The 27,855-nt window shown below is 37.5% G+C and overlaps 1 protein-coding gene and 1 pseudogene across 1 annotated transcript in view; one reads left to right on the forward strand and one right to left on the reverse strand.

Moving 5' to 3' along the window:
* The window catches only part of LOC136679709 (coiled-coil domain-containing protein 60-like), a 35,515-nt gene extending 24,637 nt beyond the window's left edge, over positions 1-10,878 (forward strand). The window contains exons 9-14 of the mRNA XM_066658373.1: positions 3,481-3,571; positions 3,901-3,978; positions 4,461-4,598; positions 6,850-6,999; positions 8,018-8,207; positions 9,912-10,878. Coding sequence (XP_066514470.1) covers positions 3,481-3,571; positions 3,901-3,978; positions 4,461-4,598; positions 6,850-6,999; positions 8,018-8,207; positions 9,912-10,019 — 755 coding nt within the window. The 3' untranslated portion in view covers positions 10,020-10,878. The remainder of the gene's footprint in view (positions 1-3,480; positions 3,572-3,900; positions 3,979-4,460; positions 4,599-6,849; positions 7,000-8,017; positions 8,208-9,911) is intronic.
* Positions 10,879-22,619: 11,741 nt separating this feature from the next.
* LOC136679223 (cyclic AMP-responsive element-binding protein 3-like protein 1) lies at positions 22,620-26,630 on the reverse strand (annotated as a pseudogene).
* Positions 26,631-27,855: the final 1,225 nt, after the last annotated feature.

The following is a 27,855-nucleotide window of genomic DNA, read 5'->3' on the forward strand; positions in this document are numbered from 1 at the left end:
GGGTGGAACTTGCAGTTAGGCAGTGAAACACAAGGGAAGACTATCTGAGCTGTCACTGTTTATTATTTTCTGCACTGCACAATGCAGTGATCATTTTCCTTGTTGACATGGTAATAATGAATGGAAAGTGCATTAGAGTTTGAATTATGAAGTCGCCTCTATTACCACCATGGTTCAATATCCACTGAACATTGTCCTTGCTCAGGCATTGGTTTCCACACAGTTTACAGGGACTGATCCCTTTCTTTGGCCCCACCAACACCACTTCCAGTTGCCACCCTAGGACGTCTTTAACTACTGGCCAACCCCAAACCTATTTAGCTTCAGGGGATTTTGTGAAATATAAGTGCTGTGGCTGCAAGTTTTCTTGGCTAAATAATGATCCATGAAATGACGTGGTACCAAAATTTGACATTCATTAAAGGAGGGTTGAAAACCAGAATGATCAATACTAATGTCTTTAACCTTTTAAGTGGTTGAATGTAAACAGATTTCACAGAGCTTGAGACCTGCTTGCAGATGAATTGGGCCAGTCAGAATCAGCTAAACATCTGTGTGCTGTGACATTAGAACCACTTTTCACTGACAGTTCGACAGCATGTTCAGACCTCAACACGTTCAAACCTCCAGCTAGAAAAGGCAGGTTATTTATATGTAACATAATGCATATGTAAATAATCACAATTATTTAAATGCAGTCATTTTATTGGGCATAAAAATTGCATTAAAATATTTAGTCAAGATGTTTAGCTGCTCAGCCAGCAAATATTAAACCTTAAAAGAGGCATCCAGCCCTTCTCTATATAAATAAACATCAGCATTCTCTAGCGCCGCCTACAGAGCAGGGTGGGAAATTGCGTTGGTGTTGGATCAAAACTGCCTTCGCTTGGAGATTTGCTTTGTGTTTATTTCTTTATTTATTTATTTTTTAATGCAAAGCCTTTGCCAGTTATTTAATACCCAAAGAAAGACGCCTGTAATCAAAAGACCTGTTAAAGCTTCTTTTGGTTTAGCCAGTTAATTGAGGAAGCTACTAATCCTTCAGATTTAAGCGTGAAATCCGAGAGCTGGCCTATAAAGATATCTCTCTCTATTTAACTTTTATTGTTGCTGTTTAAATAGGCTGAGGCTAAAACTTTTATTTTTTTATTAGAAGAAAATCTTTGACGAGGACCAAATCAACAAAGCTATCTCTTTTTTGTATAGAGCTTAATGTATAATAATTAAGTCCCAATCCAAAAATATTGTCCTTGTTTTTAAAAGATATTATATCCACAGTGTTTAAAATGAGATCATTGGAGAGTTTTATGAAGCCTAATGTCTGCCAATTCATCTCTTCTTTATTGCGCTTTTAATTTGTGTCCCCGTATCGACCCATTTTTAATTTGACAAGCACTTCCCATTTCTCCTGAAGATTCATGAATTTTCTTCTGGTTAATTAAGTGTCATGATGGAGAAGGGGGGGTCTTTGTAACTATAAATGTTTGGGATTTAAATTGATCTGAATATGGAGACTGTGAATATGCACACTGCTGTCTAAACTGGTCTAAATTATTTAATCTGAATAAGATCTGTCCAGAAAATAGACCATCACTTAAATTGTGTTAAAGGATTTTACCAGCAGAGGGCAATATAAGTTCATTTTGTGTGGCCCATGCACCGCTTTCATCTTCATATGTTCTGAGGTTTATATGTTCTGGGTTTTTTTCCTGATTTTTTCTAAGCAGATATATACCATCTATTTGGGCCATTAAAGGATAGAAGTCTTAGTGCTGAAAAAAATACAACCTGAACAAATAGGATGTATGGTGGTACACAACTGGCCTTCATTCATTTTCATTGTTGGTAGTTCTATGTTTAACATCTAAATCCAAAGAGTTATTTACGGTGTCTGCTTATAACTTAAAGGGTCTACATCATTTATTGTACATTGTCGTGATATACGCTGTTAAAGTATTTATTCTGAGTTCTGTTCAGTACATATGGAAACTTAGCTGCCATATAAACTTAAGCCACTTTGAATTCAATGTATTTGTGATGTCACAAATTCTCATCGGTCTGCATATATCCACCTCTGGACAGTTTAGTTCTGACACATTTAAGTTACAAGAAATTAGGCAGAGTACATGGCAGCCAAAAGGAACCGAGCTCAGATGTTGTCACTGAGCATAACACAGGCAAATGAGCCTAACATCTTCATGCCCAATGCTAGGTGTAGACTAGATGTGCATAAAGCCCCTCCAGCATAAAGGCTGTGGAGCAATACAATTGCTTTATTTGTAGAAATGGAGATCTATCCAAAATGTGTAGGACAAGATGGAATGGTGTTCGTGATCCAGAACTAATCATCCACCATAATCACCTGAGTTCACAAATGTTTTTGTTGCTGAATGCTGTCAAATCCTCAACATCTATTGCATAACCTTCCTAGAAAAGACTAATTATTGAGTTTGTCCTCGTTATTTTAGAAGAAGAGACATTGGGGTAGTGGGGGTCCACAAAACAAGTGGACATATCTGTTTCAAAGGCACAGTACAAAACCACCTTCTGGAGGCTAAAAAATGATCACCTTAAAAGAATGTATGGCTTTATATGGTAGAACCACATGTCTCTTTCATGCATGAACTCCACAGAATTTCTAGAGAAATTCTGGAATATTGGGTCTGGAGATATCTCGGAGTGGTCTTTCACACACCCAGCTCATAGCAGGAGACCATCTGTGTCAGGTGCACTCTTGCAGTGGGAAATGAAACATGTGCTTTAGATGTGCAGCAGCTGTGCAGCACATGCAGGAGAAATTCTGGAACATTCCCTGCGTCGTTCTCACATGCGCTGACTCTAACTTTACCCCAGAGTCTTTGCTAGGGCGCTACTAGGATAAAGTCCAGGACAGATGTTGTGTGGGGCACATTCACACATATAGCTCATCCGGGTAAACTCCGGAACATTTCAGGATTACTGTATGAAAGGGGCAATAGAAACATGAAGTGGAAAATTAATACCTGCAGGAAAGATATAGGATATAGGCTCTTTAATGATGTCCAACTTGTAAACTGCTTTCTTTGGTGTGCCATAATTTTCTCATTTCCTTTTTAAAAACAGATCTCATGTTGTACATTGCTGGATAACAAACTACCATTAAAGGGCCTGTTTTATTTCTTATTTTGTCTGAAATGTGTTGCATTTTGTTTGTATTTATTTGCCAAATGCAATCACAGACATATTGAAAGACTCTGTATAATTTCATTGGTCCTTGGAGTGGATGAGTATAAATTATTGTAGCCCCATTCTTATTGTACTATTTATTTGGTGTCATATAGATTTCTGTTTGCCTATATGTTGTTTTTTATGCCATTCAGCCATTAAAACATTAGTAAGCTCAGGTACTATGTATAATGACTAATTCTGGATTACAAACTCCACTACAGTCAAACTCCACTCATATCAGTGACTGAATGTAGCTGAATTTGTGTTTTTCAGACTTGCAGAAGCTACTTGAGGAGGTACACAAGAGTGTTGCTAAAGAACTATATGGCACATCCGAGATGGGGGGCAACATTAAACCTGATCGGTATACTTTCATGGGCTACAGTTTTAACTGCATACAGTTATTCAACTATGTCCTCCTTCCTAATGTATCCTACAGTGTGTTGTGCAACTTATATGTCCCAGTTATAGTTTTCCTGTATCGTGTTGCATTGTGGGTGTAACAAGTTACTTCGTGTACTGCCCTGTACTGTAGTTTTTGTTATAGAGCAATCCTATACTGTCAGCATTGAAGTTAAAACAGGCCACACACTGTTATACTGAAAGTAGATGACTGCTTAATTAATGTATTCTGAACCTGAATTTTAATGCATGACCTTTTGGACTTCAGTTGGTTTGTGTGTTTTCCTCCAGTGATGAGTCTCTCAGATGTGACCCCTCGGGACTGGACAGTGCTGTCACTGGAAAAGTGGACATGCAGAGACCAAAGAGGTTGGTCTGGCTTGTCCCTTAGCACAAGAAATCATGCTGGATCTGGATAGAGCCTTTTGCAGGCTGTCTGCAAATCTGAACATAGTCTTCAATCTCTTTGTATGCTGTATCATTCAAATTACTGGTGCAGCAATCCCTATGAAAACAGCTCCATCCCTTTATCCCTACTCCACAATATTTTAATATTAGCACTAATCATTGCAGTAGGTAGTGCCATGCTTAATGCCACATTAGTAACTCAGATCTGTGTACATGCCTGGTTGCTATTAAAAACAACCAAAATTAAGTTCTATCTTAAATGTCCTATGGAGGAATGGACAATACTAGACCAATAGTATGATTTGTTATTAATGATAAAAGTAATGATATACATTTCTGAATACGTTATTTCTGTTATTTTTGAAGTGTTCTTCATGCTGTGACATGAGTGTTGCTCAATTAAAAAAAAAACTTATTTATCAGCTTCCTCTTTTTCTGACCAGTTCCCCGACCAGACGGCTTGCCACCACCACATTTAGTCACAGGAAAGCAGCCATGTTGGGTGAAATAAGGCAGGCATTTGAAGACAGGGCAGAGGAGTTGGCACTTAGTTTAACTGATACTCTGGAGCGCAATGCCAAGTGAGTTTCTTAAAATGAGTCAGTTTAAAGCATGGTTTTAAAACTATAATCAGATTAGACCCATATATATATATATATGTATATGAGACAGTGATTTGTGTTTTGTATTTTGTTATTTGTTTATTTTTAAGTTTTTAGTTAACTTTTTGTTAACTTTTTGATCGTTGGTTTACACACAAGGAGTTACAATGCTGTACTATGATCAATACCACTTTATTAGGGAAGTCAAGTATGTGTTTCTAATTCTCTCTCAAAATTCTCGACAAATGCATGAATGTTAATCCACAAATTAAACACAAATCACAAATACATTTCATTCATTCATTATCTTTAACCGCTTAACCAGTTCAGGGTCACGGTAGGTCCAGAGCCTACCTGGAATTATTGGGCACAAGGCGGGTATACACCCTGGAGGGGGCGCCAGTCCTTCACAGGGCAACACAGACACACATTCACTCACACCTACGGACACTTTGGAGTCGCCAATCCACCTACCAACATGTGTTTTTGGACTGTGGGAGGAAACCGGAGCACCCGGACACAGGGAGAACACACCAACTCCTCACAGACAGTCACCCGGAGCCAGGTCCCTGGAGCTGTGTGACTGCGACACTAACCTGCTGCGCCACCGTGACACTTCACTGTTTACAAATTTTTTTCTTTCTCAATCTGTCTCATGGTCTGCAATTTGTACAAATATTGTTTCATAAAATGCACAAATACATGTGTTTGGTTTTGATAGATATATCATCATTTTATGTGAAAATAAATACGTTTGTTAAAATGTACACTGTATATATTTGTAAAGTCACGGTCTCTAAAATGTATATATATAAAGTTGAATCTGGATTTGTGGATCAAGTCACTCGTCTGCTTTCCCTGACGTATATTTGTTCATTTCCTCTCACGGGTTTATGGATTTTGAGACTTTCCTTTCGCATTTGACTCGATCCGTACACAAATGTGGCCAGCTGGGGAACTGCTGTTTTAGCGGGGGGTGGAGCCACTTTAAGTAATTGCGCAACATTTAATATGGACGTTTTGAACTCCATGTCAGACAGTTAGGGGATCACTGTGGGACGCTTTTAAAGGTGTCCTAAATTTAACGACGGACTGCAGACTAGGGTTGTCAAATAAAATACTTCAAAATCATCCCGTATTTGGAAACTAAATGCCATGTTGTGTATATGACTGATACGGGATGGATTGTGTTTCGTATTTTTGAGGTTGGACTGTTAATTTGGTGATTTGATTCCGACAGATGCTGCTCTCCCTCAACCAGAGGGAGGGGCAGGATACCCCAAGGGCCCTAAACAGAAAATGCGCTTCTTATTGGTCATCACTTTTATTTAGCCAATCAGGAGCCAGAGTTTGCCGTATATCATTTACTGCGGCAGCCAATGGAGTCACAGTCCCGGCTACAGGGGGTTGGTTTGCAGCGGCCATGAAAACAACAGGTCAGTCCTGAAACGCTGGGGAAAACAACAGTCCCACCTAGCGGTGGCTTGTTCGCCTGCTGGCTACGTTTGTGTGTGGATCGTGTGAAATGCGAAAGGAAAGTTTCAAAATCCAAAACTCCCCGAGAGGAAATACACAAATATACATCACGGGAATCAGGCGAGTGACTTGATTCACAAATGCAGGTTCAAAACTTTATATATACATTTTAAATTTGAGACTTTGACATTACAAATCTATATAATGAGGCACGGTGGTGCAGTAGGTAGTGTCGCAGTCACACAGGGACCTGGAGGTTGTGGGTTCGAGTCCCACTCCGAGTGACTGATTGTGAGGAGTTTGGTGTGTTCTCCCCGTGTCCGTGTGGAATTTCACCCACAGTCCAAAAACACACGTTTATAGGTGGATTAACGACTCAAAAGTGTGTGTTGCTGTGAAGGACTTTTGTAAGCTGTATTACCACCTTGCTCCCAATGATTCCAGGTAGGCTCTTGACCCACCGTGACCCGGAACTGGATAACCGTTTACAGATAACGAATGTAATGTAAAAAAGTGTATTTATTTTCACATTAAATTATGATATATCTAAGAAAAGCATAGAAATGTATATATGAATTTAACTATATTTGTACAAATTGCATACTGTGAGACACAAATTGGAATGTATTGATTTGTGAATATTGAAACATATTTGTGACTAGTGTTTAGAGTTTAATTTGTGGATTGACATTCACACATTTTTAAAGTATTTTGAGACTAACCTCTCCATACTCTAATGTCTGTCTGTCTCTAGGAGAAGATGGAGAAGTGGAGTTCAGAGATACCAGTTCCTGTCAAAAATGTCTCCTCATAGATCCCTCTCTTCACCTGTTTGTTCTGTAACACAAAGTGAACTACAGTCCGAGAACTCTGACACACCAGAGAGACCCTACAGCACCCAGTGGTGTGTATCTGTCTTTTTTTTTAATACCATAATAACATAAATATAAATGGTTACAATTTAAAAAATGAATATAGGTTGAGCATTTAGGATTAACACATTTCTAGGTGTTTGAAGGATGTCACAGGTCTGAAAATACAATTATTATGTTAATTATTCTCCAGAATCTGCTCAAGAATTTCTGCTGTAGGGGTTTAAGTTGATGCTCCTACACAGTTTGATGGTGTGTTTAATCTTAAGGGCATCACTTTAGAACTCAGTAATCCTTGAATCTGTGTGTCCCTCTCATTATCCACACTTGCGGTTTTGCTTAAGCAGACACTGGTATGACGTATTTCTGAAATCTTAAGTGCATAAGTGTTCAGGTTTCTACATGACAAGCAGTAGCTCCAATTATTGGTCAATGCCTTTTATATTTCTGAAACAGTGTAAAAGGGTGTTGGTACTGCTTCAGTGTGCTCTTTGAGGAATGTGCCCTTGAGCTGTGGGCTTTTGTATATTTGCGAAACAAAACACATTGGATGCTTATCGGAAAGCAGATAATAGAGCACACAGCACACAAAACCTGATGCCTAACTCAACATTAACACCATCATTAAGAAATTCTAGCAGAGAAAGTACGTCCTCCACCAGCTGAAGAAATTCTATCTGCCTCAGCAGCTGCTGGTCCAATTCTACCCAGTGGTTATAGAGTCCATCATCACCACCTCCGTCACAATGACAAACTTCAGCATATCATCAGGATTGCACAAGACCGGTGTCAACCTGCTTGATCCGCACATCTCCAGATCCAGGAAGCATGCCGTAAAAACACAGCTAAGGTTCCACACCCTGGCCATCACCTGTTTCAGCTATTCCCCTAAGGCAGGCACTTTGGCCAAATGAGGGTTAAAACAACAAGAAAAGCAGAAAAGCTTTATTCTTCAAACCATCACACTCATGAGCAATTACGGTTATAACAATTATAGCACATTCTCCTCTTGTTCTGAAGAGGTCATGAGTGTGCTTGTTCTTGTTCCAGGCTCTCAGTGTTGCTCAGAAGCCTTCCATCTCACGTAATCTTGGACAGGAAGATGATGAGTGTGCTGGAAAAGCTGAAGCGTTTCACGGCAGAGCGCACACTGCGGGTCCGACCACACGTTTTTCTCCGGGTCCTAGGCTCCCTCCAACCGTGGGAGCTATGCTGGCCTGACCTATGTGTAGCTATAGAGGTAATACACTCAGATATACAGTGGCACAAACATCAGATAAAAGCATTTAGGGGCTACATTTACAGGACCAATAGAATAAGACACTCTGGAGAAAATGCACATGATCCTAAGTACACAATGTCCTCTTTCTAATGTCAGTTAGATGTGTATAAATCTTCCCAAACATCATGCTGTGGGAGTAATCTCGCTATGCATTTAACATCAGTATCTGACCTTAGTGAGTCTTTTTTTTTCTTCTAAGTGTGATCTTTAAATTCAAAAGAATGGCCAGATCAGCAGATGGCTCACATGTTGTTTTGCGCACTGATCATCAAAATATTATGAACATCTCCTTGTTTCTGCACTTGCTGTGCATTGTCTCAGCTCCACTTACCATACAGGAGCACTTTGTAGTTCTACAATTAGAGACTAGTCCATCTGTGGCACTGCATTCTTGCTAGCCCCTTTTCACCCTGGTTTTGTGTCATACAGAGCCCAGAAGAGTTTGTGAGTGAGAAAGTGTTGTCATGGTTCCACCACTAGTCTGAGAATAGTCCACCAACCAAAAATATCCAGTCAACAACATCTAGTGGGTCACATCTAGTGCTAGAGGAACACTGTACAGCAACAGATGAGCTACTGACTCTGTCTTTGCATCTCCCTATGAAGTACAAGTGTCTAACTGAGTGGACAGTGAGTGAACCAAGCTACACTGCTGTGTCTGATCCACATGTACTCCACAGACTAACACACTACTACCACATCAGAGTGTTTTCTCTGTGGTTGCCCTGTGGAGGGTACTGACCACTGAAGTACAGAGTGAAATGGGGCAAACAAAGTATGAAGAGCAACAGATGGATTACAGTCTGTAATTGTAGAACTACAAAGTGCCTCTGTATGGTCAGTGGAGTTGGGCGTATGAACAGTGAGTGTAGGAACAAGGATGTAATCATAATTTTCTCATACGAATGTTTGTATTACCTGTGTTTATTGTTGCAGCTACCATGGTGATATAAATGTGCTTGCAATTTCTCAGCCTACCACTAGGTGGTAGGTATCTTTTTTTATTGGACAGAACTATTTAGTTGTTCATCCTGTATATAACAGTCAAACACATACAATGTCAAAAAACACATTCAAACAAGTATGTGATGAATTAAGAAGTTAGTGAGAAAAGAATAAGTGGTTTCAATTGCTTCAATTCAAGCTTCAGTTGCATGGTAACAATATTAGCGTCTTCAATGCCCGTGTAAAATTTCAGACTCCAAACACATCTTGTCTGATTGAATAAATTCTGGGCTAAAGGAATAAATAAAGGGGTGTATTATGACATTTTCACTAAACTATTCCTCTAAATATACCATGCACATGGTTTTAACTTGCGCTTATCTTTCAATTGCTGGTCACTTCTTTAGATCTCACATAAAATATCCACTTATTGCTTTGACATTTAACAAAGTAATCACAATAAAATTAGATATATCTAATTTTAGATATATAATAATATAATAGTTTCATATATCTGTGTCATCTGAGAGAGTGAGGGATTGCCAGTTAAAACTGGTCTTCAGTGTGTGACTTTCTGAGACAAGTCCTGTGAATGCTTGCAAATGAGAGTGAAATATAAATAAGGGCCCTTTGTAAAGAAAAGTTTATTTGTCATTCTCTCTCTCTCTCTCTCTCTCTCTCTCTCTCTCTCTCTCTCTCCCCATCCCCTCTCTGCAGATAGTGAGGCAGTATGCTGTAAGGATATCTACAGAGGAGTATGATTTCTGGCTGCGTACCAGAGTTAATCTTCCTCAGACAAAACACAGCATAAAAACCAGAAAATAAAATAAAAATAACTTTCTTTATTACTTGATTGTTTTTAGGATAAATAAATAAATACACAGTAGTTGTGTTTAAAGATATTACTCCAGCAAATAGTACTGTACAATCTAGTATTCAGCATCAGTTGTTGTCTATATTAGGCTCATGACTCTGGCAGGAAGAAAGTACACCCACTATCAAAATTAATTCATTTAGATGGAAGCCTGAATTTTTATTTTTTTGTACTGTTTCTATGTTTTCATTATTACATGTATTTCTCTCTCCAGAAACTATTCATTCTACGGTTTGGTGTAAAAAGGATAAACTGTAAATTCATTTCTTTGCCCAACTATACTCTCTTCACTGTTCTACCTGACCCCGCCTCTTTTGGTCTGTGATGAGACACATTGAGATGGGCCACTCTTTTCCAGCACTGAATTTCCAGGCAAGCATCTGTTCTCTACATCAGCCAAAACATGCTTACTTTGTTTATGCACTGCTAGAAAAATAAATGGGATTCTTGAAATACACTGCTGTTTTTCCCTATAAGCAAAAAGTGTCAAATCCAGATACATTTTACTTTCCCTACTGGATGTCACTGGATATTCTATTACAAGGTTATTTAGCAGTCAACATATAAATAATGTTACATTCTGGTTAAGGAGTTTGGTGTGTTCATCCTTTGTCTTTGTGTGTTTCCTCTGGGGACTCTGGTTTCCTCCCACAGTCCAAAAGCACATGTTGGTAGGTGGATTGGCTATTGAAAAGTGTGTGATGCTCTGTTTTGGACTGGTGCACCATCTGGGGTTCATTCCTTGCACTCAATGACCCATTGTGACCTTGAACAGTTACTGAATATGAATGAACAAATAAATTAATGAATGAAAGTTAAATAAAATGTATAGATTTAATTACATTATTTGTTTCCTGACCTATGCAATACACCACATATTGACAGTGAAGTAATTTAAGATACAGTCTCTGGGCTCAGGGGCTTGTAGCAGTTATGGTAATGTGAACAATAAATGGTGCTAAACCACATAACTAAAATCAGAATTAATTAATTTGCATGTGCAAAAATATTTGCACAAAAACATAGCAACTTTGTGACATTATTGAGATCTGTGTGTATTGCTGATTTATTATTATTTTGGTCTTACTAAGCATTTCAGTTTTCAACATCCAAAGCATGCCTCTCTGTTCTTAAGCGTTTTCACGGTCAGTCTTAAAGAACATGTGAATGAAACCATCAGTGCCTATTTGTGAGATAAAGAGTGTTTCCAGGTAGTTAATGCAGATGTTTGTGTGTCCACTCTAATAGACTATAGCCTGGAATTCTCAGCATCAGCAAAACTGTTTTGATGTAAAGCAGCTTTTCTTATCCAGAATGATAAGATGTGTTGCCTTTAGCCCCAGAATAGTGTTACCAAACACTCCAGTGAGAGTGTGTATGTGTGTGCGTATAGTGTGTGTGTGGGTTGGGGTGGGGGGGGGGGGGGGGATCAAAGATCTCAGACAAACATACCCACAGGCCTGTTATGGGTAAAAGTGGAGGGGGAGGGGCTGTGACTGGAAATGTCTGGAATGTCTATCTGTTTCTGGGTCCTAACATGCCTTAGCCTTTCATTTAGGCCTAGTTCAGAGATTACAGTCCAGCTGGATACTTTGCCAGTAGCCATAACTCTCTCTCACATTAACTACACTAAGCTAACTAAAGTTAACTCCCATGTCGCATCAGTCAAAAAGTTGTAGGGGTATATTTAAGGGTCAGTGTTTCTCTTGATTTGACTCATGACAGGAAAACAGTAATATCATAGACTGGGTATTAATGTACATGTATGAAATTATTAAGACAGTCTTAAAATGGAATGGAATGAAAATGATTAGTGTAATAAAATGGAATATATAAACAAATATTAATGTTGTAAGTAAGCTTAAGCTAAATAAAACAAAGTATAAGCTGTTTAAATGGCTGTAATAAAAATGTTAGTATTTTTTTTTTTAATTAACTTACTATAGTTAATATATCTGTGTTTCAATAATTAAAAAAAAAGGAATTGGCTCAGAGGGGGTGTTTGTGCATGTGCCTGTGGATGTTACATTTAAGGTCAGGAAAGAGTGACCAATGAATGGCTAATGAATAATTGAATATCCATTTTAGTTCAACATTGATATGTACACTTAATGAGTGTATGTGTGTGTTTGGGCGCGTGGGTGTGTAGGTTTGAATAAGTGTAAAAGAGAGAGTGTGTGTGTGTGTTCTAGAACGTTCAATGTGTCCTTGTTCCTTGGCCCACTGGTCGCCTCCTGTGGAAAATTAAATATTTACTCTGCATTTACTGGCAGCCTGGCAAGGAAAAAATGAGCCTGCTTCAATGACCTGGGTTTGTATGTATGAGTAAAAGGAGTTTAATGTGAAAATCATAATGACCCTGTCTCTAGAAACTTCTTACTGGCCACTCTTTTGTTGTTGATTTGGTTTAAGTAATGAGCTTTACTGTTTGCTGGTAGTAGTAGTAGTAGTGGAAGCAGTAGTTTTCCTGGTAGTAGTAGTAGTAGTAGTAGTAGTAGTAGTAGTAGTAGAAGTAGTGTTGGTAGAAGGAGAGGAAGCAGTAGTTTTCCTGATAGTAGTAGTAGTAGTAGTAGTGGAAGCAGTGGTTTTTCTGGTAGTAGTAGTAGTAGTAGTAGTAGAAGTAGTGTTGGTAGAAGGAGAGGAAGCAATAGTAATCATAGCACTAGTAGGGTTAGAAGAAGTATTAGTTGTAGTAGGGGAAGTAGCAGTAGAAGTTGTCATAGAGGAAGTAGTAGGAGTAGCAGTGGTAATGGCAGTTATATTCATATTAGCAGGCGTAATAGTAGTAGTGTAGTATGTTCTCATCTGAAAATACCAATAACATTTCACGTCATTCTATATTACATTATGTTAAATTCCATACACTTTGCCTCATTATATATCATTCCATTGTGTGTTTTTTTTTTTTTTTTTTTATCTACTGACAAGCACATTGAATGTGTTGTTTAGGGTTAACGCAAGCAAATCTAATAATCTCTTAATGTGACAGTTTAAGTATCACCACTACCCTGTTTTAACCTGTTCCCTCTAGTACGCTTCTTAGTAGTTATGGCCGTTGATGATTAATTATGCCAGGTACTAAAGAAGAAACCCAATAAAAATATTGGGAAATAGTTCATTTACAGAACACTGTGTTCCTGTACATGCTGACATTTATCTTGTATTCTACCAATCCATGTCAAAAAGTGAGGTGACCTCGGTTTTGACCCTGTGTTTATCACCAACTTGTGCTGGAATATTACACTTGTGTAAATATTGGCATCATTGAATTAGATCAGGGAACACTGGAATACTAAGGAATTGACTAAACAAAGTATAACAGTAACCAAAATGTTTCAGATTATAACGTGCATTAAGATTCCTATCAGCATATTTTGTTAAACTTGTACAACTTTGATGGTTGAAAACAAAAGGGCAACCATTTTTTGGCCAAGGAGTATATAAGGTTTTTTGAATTATCTACAGTATATGTTTCACCTAACAGTTCAGTAATGTCAGCCAAAGTTAATGTTGTCCTCTTTAAACTTGAAAATCTGAACTGTTTAAGAACTATCTTAAGAATGTCCCAATTAAGCTGGTTTGGTTTGTACTTCCAGACAAGGCCTGAATTTAAGACTAAACTGTTTCCTTCTTCCTTGTACAGTTCAACAGAAAGCACTTTCCTGTATGAAGTCTGCTTAACTATCAGTTCAGTTATTTTAAGTTCATCACAGGGCAGAGATTCCCAAACTTTTTCACTTAAAGGAAATGTTCTGAATGTTCTGTGAACCTGATACGTTTACATTTTTACACCTGCATTTATGGCATTTGGCAGAGGCTCTTATACAAACTGTCTCACAATTGTAACTTCCCTACAGACATGTAGCATAAAAGACATGAGTGTGGAATCAATCTCCAGTCTTCTGCACAGAGAGAAATGATCTAACCCACTAGATCTCTCTGGTTATTTTAATTGTTTTAATGCCATTTCTATGTCATCTTATACAAATTGTTATTTTGTTTTTTCTGTTTATTTATTTTTGTAGTTTCATTGTGCTGTTTCTGTACAGCCCTATAGCACTTTGAATTGTCGCTGTACCATGAGTGGACCCAGGACACTGTTGACTGGACATTTTTGGTTGGTTGGGTATTCTCAGTCCTGAGGGTTTTATAATCAGTTTATAAGCTGATAAGCAGTTATAGAACGTGAATAATTTAACAGAGATAATCAGTTTCCTCTTTGACTCAGTTTGTAAATTAAGAGAGCCAATGTATTTAAGAGCTGCTTATGAAGCATATTTGTTGCTTTGAATGTAAATATTTAGTCAGTGATGTACTTGTGTGTGTATTTTAAACTTAAGAAAGATACTATGTGTCTAAAAATTCATTCATTTCCTGCTAGATGGGTTCATATGATTCATAGGATGTATAAGCACTCTATGTTAAAATCATATCACATACATGTCACATACACATTGTTATATACCTTTGCATATTGTTGCTCTTAGATCAAAACGTATAACTTTCATTCTGAAATTTAAAAACACCAGCTGGTCTGTTCATTCTGTTTAAAGTTCATTCTGAATCTTTCCTGAATAAAGTTACCATTTTGGAGACACAATAGTTTATGTAATAAATAGTAATATGTCAAATATGTATCTTGGCATATATCTTGAAAATGTCAGACCAAACTCTTTTATTTTTATTGTCCTATTCATTTTATTGTCCATTTTATTAGCTCCCTTTTACCCTGTTCTACAATGGTCAGGAACATCACGGAATGGGTGTTATTTGGCTTATGGACCGTTCTCATCACTGCAGTGACACATGGTAGGGATTTGTTTTTAAACTCCTCAGTGTTACTGCTGGACTAAGAATGGTGGTCCTGTGATAGTCCTGGTCAGCGAAGGACAGGGTAAAACAGGGTTAACAAATTATATACAGCAACAAATTCACTACTGACTGCAATTGTAGAATTACAGTGTGCCCCCATATGGAAAGTAAAGCTGATAAAATGGACATTAAGTTTAGAAACAGGAAAGTAACCTTAATGGCTGATTGATATTTACACACATACTGAAAAGGAAAAAAAACAACAACAACAACACTGTACTACAAGAAAAAATGGCCCTTGATTCAAAAGTACAAACAGTGATTAAGGTTTAGTAACAGACAGGTTAGATCCTGCTGCTTACAGTTCAGTTTTAACTGTATATACGTGTTTTTAAATAAGATTTGATTGTATGTAGTGAGTGTTCCAGTAAAGTAACATGACCTCAGTCTTTCTTTCACTGTAATCTCTCTCAACCTCCCGCTCCCCTTTTCTCTTTTCTTCATTCCTCTCTCCTTCTCTCTCTCTCTCTGTTTTTCCACATTTCAGGGTGTGTGGGAGACTTGCCACATAGACAGGAAGTGAAACCATGGCAATCACTGAGTGTGTCACTGGTGACGTCTTTCTCTCTCTCTCTCTCTCTCTCTCTCTCTCTCTCTCTCTCTCTCTCTCTCTCTCTCTCTCTCTCTCTCTTTCTCTCTCTCAAATAGACTGCTTCAGGCTTCATCTGTGGCTTTGGTTCAAATTACTCTCTCAATTTCTCTTTAATACACAATGCCTTTTGAAGTGTTAAAGTGGAGTTTACACAGACACATCACATTAACTTTCTACAATATGCACTTTACATGTCACAGTAATATGAGTAAATTATCAGAAAAACCTGGTCAAGTTTTACTTTCCAATTGAATATTATGCCATGGCTATATATATTTCCATTCCCTATAATGTACAGCTTTCTCAGTCATTATTTGAAAACATATATTTTTTTCATAGCTATATATGAAATGTAGTAGTATCTCTCAGCATGTGTAACTATTATTTGTAGAGTGTAAAGAATTGGTGGCTGGCTTCATAAGCCTTGTAAACATCAAGTGCTAACTTTCATGCTCCTACCTTGGTTGCATTATTTGATTGGGTGTGTCCTAGCTAATGAAAAAAATATAATAAAATTCTAAAGTTGTGAAGGAATAATCATTTGACAAGCTACCACAATTTGTGTTGTTGTTCTCCAATCCTGGTTTTTAAACTGGTGTGTTTTTATTGTTTCTGCTGATACACAGGCCTTATAAACGCTGTAAATTCAGATGCATTTTATTCTCCTCTTTTTCAGCTATTCACCTAGTATGTGTAGGGGGTTCAGCTATTGATACTCTATTTTCATGGTGAATAACATGTGATAGGATGAAACATGTCAGAAATAAGGGCCCTGTCATTTTGGGAAATATAGTAAGCTAACTGTAGGCGTAAATTAAGTAGTTTGAACATTAAATGCATATATATATATATATATATATATATTGAACATTTAAATTGATGAAAGTGTCAGGATAAAGCCATTATAGAGGCTGAATGAATGAATGAACAAATCTAAATTTTTATTTAATTTTGGTTAGTTCTTAAATTGCATGAAATCTGTATGCACCCATGTTCTCTAGAGTCTAAAACCATCCTAATCTTGTGGGGTTAGTCCATCTCTCTCTGCTTATATAGTCTCTTTCTCACAATTTCTCCTCTGACTGTGTACGAAACCTCACCCGCCGAAACTTCCAACAGACTTGAAACTTCTGTCATTTCATGCAGGTGTTGCATACAAACTGAAATAACTACATTTGTTTTGTATCTTAAAAACATTAGTTACCTTATGCAGCATTAGAAGAGTAGAGTATCCTAATAAAAGTAACTATACAATTCAAAACTATGCAGGCAATAGCTACATTTTTCTTTTCTTTATACAATAGATCATTTTTCTTTTTCATTTTCTTACAGTAAACAACCAACAAAAACATCAATTTATTAAATGCATTGTTATAGAACTGGTGTTCTTGACCTTTTTTTCACAGTGTGATGCCACATCTGCAACAGCATGCAGAATAAAGCTGAGGAAGAGGTGAATGAAAACCATCATTAACCTTAAAACTGCATAATTTAGTAAAAATTACAACACCCATTTGCAGAAATGTTGAGGAGCTAAGCGAAATGTAAATAAAAACATAATTCAGTGATGTGTGAATACTTTAAACCCTACATTTATGTGAAAATAATACAAATACAATATTTCAAATGTTACAAAGAAATATTATTGCTTAAATATGCCATGATACCAGCAACATGTTCCAAAAAAGTTGGGCTGGGGCCACAAAAGCCTGGTAAAGTTGTGGAATAATATTAATTGTAGTGCTGTACATTTTATTGCAGTGTATTCTACAGTGAAATCACATTGATAATAACATAATAACTGTTCCTTAATTGTACAATTTTGCTGCGCACTAGTCAAACCCTATACTACTACTACTCATTATCTATTCAAATAAATAACAAAAAATGTCATTGATACTTCCAGACTTTCATTATTATCTGTTTTTTCTGTGCACTTTATAATACCTTCCTGATCAAATCCTGCCCCCGAACTGACCCTTAATTTGTGCCTTAAAACATTCCTGCACAGTTCCTGCACACACTTTCTGCAGCAAGAACACATGATAACCAATATTTCTTGATAACAGGAAATATTGGTTTAGTTCCTTGCTGACTCTCCTAAAATCAATATTACAATCTGATATGTCACTTTGATAACTTTAAGTTTTGTGCTTCTTAAACTGAAAGCTTGGCCAAAATAAACCTTAATGAGTTCAACTACTTTACAGTGCATACATTACATACACAGATCCTATGGTGCACACACATCTAAAACAATCTTCATAGAAAAGTTTAAAGTCAACACACTTAATGCCAGTCGTTCACCAGAGGAATATAAAAGCCCTTAGCACTGGACTGTGGAGCACCAGCTTTCTCTGGCGTGATACTTTTGAGATGATTTAGAATGGGGTTTATGATCCAGAACTCATACTCCAAAATAAATACCTAATGTTACTAATGTTCTTGTGGTTGAATGTCACCAAATCTTCACCGAAATCTAGCATAGCATATTTTGAAGAAATGTTAGACAAACAGGTGTCTGCAAACCTATTTGTGGCCTGTGTTTGAAATTGAAAGTGTAAATGAGGATTAGAGGGTTATTTCCCCTGGTCTTTCAGCTGCTGGGACTTCTAGTTCAGCCGACAGCAGAAACCTGATGCTTACTGTAGGCTTAGTATAGCTATAGAGAGAGGCCTTTACTGTAGAATTTACACCACTTAGAGTGGCAGTGGGGACATGTCCATTTTAACAGATTGGATCATGTTCTCATTTAAGCTTGAACTTCACCCCCTGGGAAAGTCCAGTATCAGAGGAGCATGGGAGTTTTAAAAGAAGAAGTGCCCCAGTTAAATGTTTGGTTGGAATTTCAATGAAATGTATGCTTCATGGTGTAGTTTTATTTCCTATCATGAAAACAGGAAGTCTCACATATCATGTGTGTACACTACATGGCCAAACATTTGACACCTACTTATCCAACATTTTGTATTGTAGCATAGGCATTAATAGGATGTTTGTCCCACTTTTGTGCAGGAACAGGATCTGTTTTTCTGGAAGGGCTTTACATTATATTGAAACATTGCTGTAAGGTTTTGATAGCATTCAGTCAAAAGAGTGTTAGCGAAGACCAGTAATGATAATGGATGATTAGTTTTGGAATGCCCCAAATGTTTTTCCTGTCATCTCAATGGTATTGGGTGGAGCTCCATCACCCACAAAAACAGTTCCTCTGATACACAGCTCAAGGTTGGGGTGCTGTATATATGCTTGCTGACATTTGAAAATTAGTGTGGTGTCCTTAGGCTCATGTGCAGCTGTTCTAGTGCATCCCATTTTGTTTTATGTATTTCTATGGAGATTATACAAGCTGTGTGTGCATGATTGTAGCCCAGTTCACTAAACAAATGGCATATCATGTATGTCTCAATATTTGATGATGAAAGGAAGCACAAAGTTTTTTTTTTCTCCTATCACAGGAAGTTTGCAACATGACTCAGTGTCACAGACACTAAATATACCGCAGTATGTATTATAGAGAAACAGAGGGGGAAAATTAGGTTATATCAGCTTCTACATGTTTTAAAACAAAGCTTGCAATTTATGTTTCATGGGAAACATATAACTTTCATTGAACAATTGCATCACATTGAGGTGACCATAAACACATTTAAAACATTTACAGAGAGGTTTTTCCAGAGACCAAAATAGACTTGTGTGACAGGGATAGGGGATTGAGAACTGGAGCCTTGCAAATAATGCTAACTATGGCCAAAAGTGTGTGGACATGTGCTTTTCATATAAACACTAAACATTTCTTTGAGATATTTGACATGACATATCATCTCCGTCCAATCAAAACATGTATCTCCCACAACAGTAACTTCCAATTGGTCCATTCATCCTGAAATTGCTGTGTTCAAACAAAAAATACCACAAAAAATGGAGATGATTATTTTTAATTAGACAGAAACAATGTTCAAGTTTTGTGAATAATTGCTTCTGGATTTAAACTTTGGTTTATAACCCATTTGAATTTACTTTTATTTTGTTAATTTTGCTGTAACGTTGTAACATTTGGCTTGCTAACTTGCATCATTAAATTATCATTATCATTGCATCATGTAAGTTGCATCAGTCATGTAGAATATATGGAGTGGTTTAATACAGTTTTATACATAGTAAATTTAATGCTTTTGCAAATATATAGGTATTTTTAAGTACTTTGTTGCTCTCACTTCAGTTTTGTCTGCCATTTTGCTCAGGTAATTGCTCAGATTTCAATTATTTCTGTGATTAAAGTTTAGACAGTTAACACGGTTCCCTGGGGTGTTATTTATATGTCTTTTACCTGCTTTGGCAAAAATATCACAAGGATCAAACAACACATTGTTCACAATGACCGGTGTGAGCACATTTTACTTTAAATGACAGTGAGCCTCTGCACACCCCATGCCTAACACGAGGCAAAAAAAATGCAAGGTGCAGAAGCTCTCTTTTTCAGTGTTTTTGCTCTTCCTTTTCCAATTTTATATTTGTCGGTTAATTTTGTCAATTTATATTGTGCTTAACCTTCAACCATCATTTTGCACTCTCACATAAACATAGGTCCAATGCTATGATTGGAAATACTCAGATAAGCAGGTGGTACAAGGGGAAGAAAATCAAACACATCACATTTTATCTCATATTTTCAGACTTTTTCCCAAAATGTTTAGTTTAGTTTTGTAACACTTTTGGTCTGTATATCATTTCAACTGTCTAAAAAGAGTTTTTGATTAATATGGTGAACACCTTTTAAGTCTCAAAGGCACACGAAGACAAGAAACTTATTCAGTCTGGAATTGAACTTTTCTGGCATCTTTCTATATTTGCGTGGCTTAGGAAATAAGCTATATTTAGCAAATTTCTATATTTGCTAAATACTTTCTCAACATGCTTGGTCCTAAATTATTCTGATGTAAGATGATTGTATGTTTGTGTACTTTAAGTACAATCATCTTTAATACATATTGTGAGTGATCTACTTGTCTATGGTTGTGGAACAACCTATAAAATGGTGTCTCTGGAGGGCTAATGGTGAGGCCAAGTGAATAAGGGCATGTTAAAACCACCTACTAAAGCAGACGGCTGGTGAATACTGATAATTACTGGGTTGAATCAGGTGTGTTTGTGTGTAATTACCACCAAACTCTTCAGGAATCTGTCCCTTAAAGAGTCATCACCAGTGCTCTATGGTAGGTCCTAAAGCTGATAAAGTTACTTTTGTCACTCATATGAAATGATGTAGAGGTTTACTCTTATATGGTACATTATAAAAGGAATGTTGTTGAAAAGATACAAAGTAGCTTTGTAGCACAACAGGTAGTGTTGCAGTTAGACAGCTCTCTAATCATGGGTTTGTGGCTTCATACCCTTCCTTGGGTTTCTGTCTATGAAGAGCGTGTGTGTTCTCCAAAACAGCTTCAACATTGTTGTCTGCCATTTTAAGTCTTTTAAACAGAATTGATCAAATAGAATGATGTGTTGTTCAGATGAAATCAACACATATTCAGTGTCCTGATTAGGAACAGGTTTGTATTAATATATAAATGGAAAAATAAAAGAATAAAGTTGCTTTGCTGTACATAGATAGTAAGGTTGAAGAGGAAATGATAGGACCTGAAAGAATCCATTTTTGTCTCCTCAGCCTATTTAAATGTTACCAGTGATTTTAATAGAAATGCTAGCTCATTTGACCACATACATTCAAAAATGTTTTATTCAACTTTAGTGCTTTCTAAGTACATTATCCTAATCAGAAAACTTACTTAATGTGAACTTTTGTTTGATGTGTTTGTTTACTCTATTCAGTACTTTCTGATCAGAGCTTCTCCACCCTTAAGTCCAACAGAGGCTGATTAAATCACCAGGTTTAATCATCAGGTTAAATGGGTGTAACGCCTCATTATCTGCCCTAATCCTAAATGAAAATACTCTGGTTGGCCTACTTCAGATTAGAACAGAATCCCACTGTTCACTCAAACCTCAATGTTTCAGAGCTATTGCACAACATCTCAACGACTATACCTCAGTACAACTGTGTGTTACAACATGGAAGGACGTCTTGGCTGGATAGGTTAGTTGTGCTGTCAAAGGGTGTGCGCTTTTATCTTATTGTCTCCTATTTTAGTCCTAAAGGCTTCTGGCAAAACCCCAAGGCTTTGTCTTGCTCTGCTTTTTTGGCAGATTTCTCATTAACTGATGTTTAAGTGGAGTATTTAATATAATTGAGGTGAAACCTTGAAAGATTATGTGGTATGCAACTCAAAAAAGCAAAAAACCCTTTGTGTTATTAGGTTGGCCAAACAGTCACTACAGTGAAAGTTTTTACTGTTTTGGCATTTGACCAAAGAGTAAAGTTTTTCGATGATTGACTGAATTGAAATCCATGAGAAAACTTTACTGCTGCCCCACACTTCCTCTATGAGTACATTGTCATATTTTGTGGACTGCCTTTCTAAAACAGCAGGATGCTATATATATATATATATGCAAATTTGCATTTAAACTGTTAAACTTCATGTGCTCCTGAGCAGCTCATTTCATTTCACAATTTCTCTTTGGGGGAAATCAAACAACCTTTGCAACATTTGAACATGTCCCCAAAATACTTTAGGAGATGACCTAAAACTTCTGAAAGAATACTGTACTTTTCTCAGTTACATTCTGCAACTTCCTTTCAGAACACCATCACATTTCACCCAGTATTGACCACTTGTGGCCAGTGTACTATAAGAATCATTCTCAACGTGCCATTCAGACCCGTTATAGAATTTTAATCATGTGATGAGTGTCATCTGAAATTCTGGTAAGCATGTGGTAAAATGTTAAAGAGCTAAATAGATTACCATTGAAAAGTAGCTCAGGACTTCATTAGCCCCAAGTGTTGATTTTACACCCTGGAGGTTCATTCCAAGAGTATCAAAATGAAATACAATTTTACATAGGATTTTTAAAATATATACAAAGAGGTGAACTGATGTGACTACACGGTTTAAAACACCTTTGTAGTAACTGTCCTATAGCTTTCAATCACAAAAGAGCCAAAACACAAATGTTATGCAATGCAAAATTTTGTTTAATGCAATAAATGATTCTACAAGGAGAGCTCTAATAAAATTAGACATAATTGGCATTATTTAAGCAGACAGATTACAATACAGAAGACTCTGGACTCCAAAAAAGGTACACAAATAAATAATTCTCTTTAAAACAATTCTCCCCAGTTCCCTCCCCTTCCAAACAATACTGAATGCGAATCGGGAAGATTCAAAATTCGATCACTTTCAATGTTCATTTCCCAAGTCCTTTGCTGGATAAACCATTATGGGCCTGCCACATTCCCAGTATAGCAGTTACTTTGGTCAGAAAGATAGTGTGGCACAATGCTATTTGTACACCAGTATATGAAGCATAAGGTAGTCACTTAATATACTACAATGAAAGTTGTAGATGTTGCTCAATTCTGATCTAAATAGTTTTAGACACTAATAAGTTGTGGAAAGAGTTCATTAGCAAACATGTCATCCCAGGTATCTGAACAGAGAGGGGATGACATGTCGCTGAAAGGGGAGGGGGACCTTTCATATCCAGAGTCACTGTATGCGTCAGCCGTCAAATATGCTGCTTTTTCATAGCCATCAAAGGAAGGAGATGAAGACAAGAAGTTGTCAACCTCGACTGTATTGTGATTGGTCACAGGGATGACAAGATCCTCTGGTTCATCCTTGACAGACACAGTCTCCACTTCCACCTCTATCTCCTCTTCGTTGGATGTTGAAAAAGCCATGCCTTCTTCCTGGTTCTCTTCCATCCTGGTTTCCTCAACGCTCTCCTCGTGCACCACTTCAACTTGCTTGGTGTAGATGTGGTCAAACTGTATCAGTTCATTAAGGGCTTCCAGCTTAACTGGTGTGGTCCCCAGAGATCCAGGTGTGGAGGCAGGTAACGGCTCTCCGGCTGCCCCCACCAGGAGAAGCTGCTGCTCTGGCTCTGATACTTCTGCGAGACTACCCTTGAGGAAAAGCTCTGGGTCAAGAATGTCCAGAATGCCAAGCAAGAGATCAGACTGTGGGATAAATAAAAATCATCCAAGGTAAGAAAATGGTTGTTTTTCTATATAATTTCAATGAAATTCTTAAATCAACTTTAAAATATTTTTCAAAATACTGACACAAACCACATACTTTGCTTAAACTACAGCACTGCATTAGTTAGCAGACAAGTTAAACAAGAAACCTGTATACGAAAGCCTGTTGCAAGGAATGTTTGCAGAACTCCTCAGACAGGTATTCCATGTATAATCTTGGAACACTTGAAAATGACTACGTTAAATTCCAGCTACACCCATATTACTAATCATTATCCTGCGAGTTCAGCCGTGACCAAGCTCAACTGTATAGTGGTTGACCTCAGCACTGAACAATGTTTTTAGCCTGTTTTAAGTACCATTTTGTCCAATAATCCTCAATTAGACTGAAGTGTGTAAATACCCTCAATTTCCATGGAGGAACTGTAGGACCTGCAAATCTGGTCTAGCCCAAAATTAGTTAATCTGCTACAGCTTTATAAGGTTGCAACCCAAATATGAAATTTTCAAAAGAACAATTTTTGAAAATAAGTTTGTGAACCCTTATTAGTAACATCCCTTGTAAATATTTTATACCAATAAAACATTTTACAAACAATGTATCCGAAGAGTGCCATTACCTCAGTGTCTGCATGGCCAGGAGTGTCAGGATCAAGGGTGAATTCTGATTTGATGACTGCTGGGCCTGCACCTGCTGCAGAGGCACACATAGCCTGAGTTCTGCGGACTCAGAAGACCCGGCCACCAAAACCAAATCACTCACACCAGACTCGACAACCTGGACCTGTAGATGAAAGAAAAGGTAATAAATATACACAATACATTTACACTACAATACAGTAATTTATACACAAAGCAAAAGCAGGTTTGGTGCATGCTGCATAATTTTCAGACATGTGAATGATTTGACCCTGATTTTTCATCATTTAAATGGGCTTCATTTGTTGTGGTCTATTGTTACTTGGAAAACATCCTTCTGTTGAAATTAATCTTTACCCTAAGCAAAGGATGCGCCTATATGCAGTATTAGGCTTTACAGTAATTATTTTAGTGCCTTGAAATATTCACTGGCTGAAACAGTCCTGATGGCTAATATGTTAAAACCTGTCCCACAGCTCTTTATGAATAAACAGAACTTGCTTACATAGATGTAACAGCCAGATTAAACAGCTTCACTTAATCCACCCACCCAAACCCCCAACACAACTTTACTCCATTTGTAAATCCTCTTTACCTTCTCTTTCGTTTCAAGGGTGTCCAATCCCAGTCTCTGTCTCAGCTCTTCATTCTCATTCAACAAATTGCTTGTCCTGTCCCTCAGCATTTTGTTCTCCATGTAAAGTTTCTGATTCTGTTAAAAAAAAAAACTTCAAGTCAGTCATGCACAAACAAAGACACTAAAAAATGCCTGTGATCCATTTTCAATTTACCTCCTGCTCCAGCTCCAGGACTTGTTGCTCCAACTCTCCCATTTTGGCCTTTTTTCTGTCTCTTGCTGTTTGTGCAGCAACCCTGTTCTTTAGTTTCCTATATTAAGAAATAGAGAAACCCAGATTAACTATCGTGTATTTAATACTTAATCCAATATAAAAGATCACCAGCCACCAAGTGCTTTCAGAACCCAAAAGAGAAAAAACACCCTGCTTATTCACTGTGCTGTTGAGTTGCTTGTGGTTTGCCAGCACAGCATGTCTCATTACAAGCACATGTAACTGTTTTGGGGCAGTATGAAATATACGTGTCTTTGTTTCTATGGCTATAGAATGCATTTTTAATGTGTGACACCACTTAGTGCATTAAAGTATGATGTGCATTATGAAAAAGTATTGTGAAACTTTCTGCCATATGACACCCCGTTGGTTACTAGATGTACCACTCCAATGTATGCAAATTTGATCAAGTAAGTCTACAGCTGTTTGCATATCCCCACAGCAGTCTGTAGGTCTGATCAATGGTAGTTGCACAACCCCGTTGAAGACATGTTGGTGCCACGCAGGCAGAACTTGACCGGAATGAAGAGGTGGAGCTCTGGCTAAAGTTCAAAATAAGCAATTACACCAACAGAAGATTAAATTTCACAGTCTAGTCCTCAGCATGTCATTTCTACCATTTAAATTAATGAAAAAATATGATCAATCACATTAACTTTAAAGAAGGGTCCTATCTAATAATGAATTGAAGCTTAATAACTGACATTTTACAATGTGTACGTTTAAAACGATACTGCCCCAGTTTGTTAACTTAATTTTAATACCAGCAGCTCAGATTATTTCCCTTAGTGCCCACCTCTGTTCTACATCTACATTAAAAGGACATCTCGCACTGATTTGGTAATGAATTAGTCACTGCTGAATTCCCCGTTTATTTTAGTCTTAAAGCGGATCCTGGGGTCAACTAGTTTCACTTGTTTTATCCCTGTCCCCAAATATGTCTCAAAAAAAGATTGACCAAGCTTGACTATGGGGTGTCGAAACCCTCCCCGGACTGTTGTGTTTCATAATCCAGCCGAGGGTCTTTAGGGACTCCACCCTTAGAGCCTTTCTATTCGCAGCCAAATATCCATCGAAATCGTCGGTAAACAGGCAAAAGAGAAGCCAAAATAGTTCCTAAATAGATAACATTTGAGTTTTAAACGCTTACCTTCGAAGTGCTTTTTCCTCGGGGCTCAGATGCGTGAGCCTTTGTCTTTTTCGGAGAGGTGGCGCGGTGGCGCTGGAGTCTGAGTCCGAGCTGTGGTGAGCAGAGGACGGCAGGACAACAGAGACGGAGCCGTTGAGAGTGCCGGAGCTCTGCTTTCCGGAGATGAGAAGGACTTTATGGGCGCCTCCGGCCCCTGCTGTTACTACAACCATACTGTATTCACTTCAGGGGTTTCGTGAAGATCCTATGAATCTTCACAAAATAGAAAAAATATGAAAATATTGCCTGTTATTTTCTCACTTTGCTCACTCTTCTCCGTTCTCTAAAAATCCTACCGGGGCGGAAGCGCTGCTTGTCTATTTCTACTGTCGTGGTGCATTCTGATTGGCTGTAATAGGTATTGCGTCTTTTGTAATCCGTGGCTGATTGGTTCAGAGACTAAAGAAATTTACATGCCTCCATTTGCTTTCCCTTTAATTCTACAACATCTAGCTACGTATACAGTATTAGAAATTAAAAGTGTCACATTGGTTTTATAAGTAAGATGTAAAGTGATGCCATAATGGAGTTATTTTGGGAGCAGCTGCACTGTTTAAAATCATGCAGCCTTTTGTTGTTAATGTGTTCAATTAGATGGTGCTCAACCATTTCAGTGAATTGCATCAGACCAGAGTTAAAAGTGGATCACAATTGAACTGCATTAGTCAAATTATGTCTTCATGACAAACAAACCCCTTTAGCATTGGAAAGAGGAACTGAAAGTCCCCCACCAGTGATGAAACATCTCAAAACTAGAAATTGTGTCCAGTAAATAAATCCACAACATATTAAAAGGAGCTTAAATGTATTACTTCTTAAACATATGAGTTGATGTTGAGGGCTGTATGATAAAATCATTTGATGCTACAAACTAATAAATTATGATTAAAAAAACGGGCATGCTAGAGGGCATTTATGCACAAAGGGGTTACGCATTATATTAGATTCCACTACCAAACATTCAGGACAACATCCCAATGCACATGTTCATCCACTGAGCAAAAACAAGAGCAAAGAGAAACTAGGCAAGCCTAGTTTTGCCAGACCGCCATTAGCCATATAGCCATTGTCACAGAGGTGTTTCTGGCACTTCAAAAACAGGAAAGCCCAAAATACATACCCTTGTCATTGGAAGGTCTGGAAAAGCTTTGGTGCTTCATATTAATGCCTTGTTTACAATAATAACAAACTATAAAAAATTATTTATCTTGTCAGTTGCTGACAGTGTATGATCGTGGAAAGTCTGTTATTTTGTCCTCGTACCACACTACAATACTGTAACACTCCTGAGATGACATTAAAGCAACTCATTTACCAGAAAACAAGATTACATTTTGTTTTTGAACATTTCTAAAACCAAGCACCTTAACATATTAACAACCATATTATAATCTATACTTGATAAAGGAACAGGGCATCACTGGGAGCTAGATATTTATGTACTGACATATATTTCTATAAGGGTCCGAATGATTAAACGGTGCTGTAACAAATTCACATCCCCATTTATTTTGAGCAACACCTCTTGTGTTCT

Source organism: Hoplias malabaricus, chromosome Y (genome assembly GCF_029633855.1).
Source record: "Hoplias malabaricus isolate fHopMal1 chromosome Y, fHopMal1.hap1, whole genome shotgun sequence".
Lineage (NCBI taxonomy): Eukaryota > Metazoa > Chordata > Actinopteri > Characiformes > Erythrinidae > Hoplias > Hoplias malabaricus.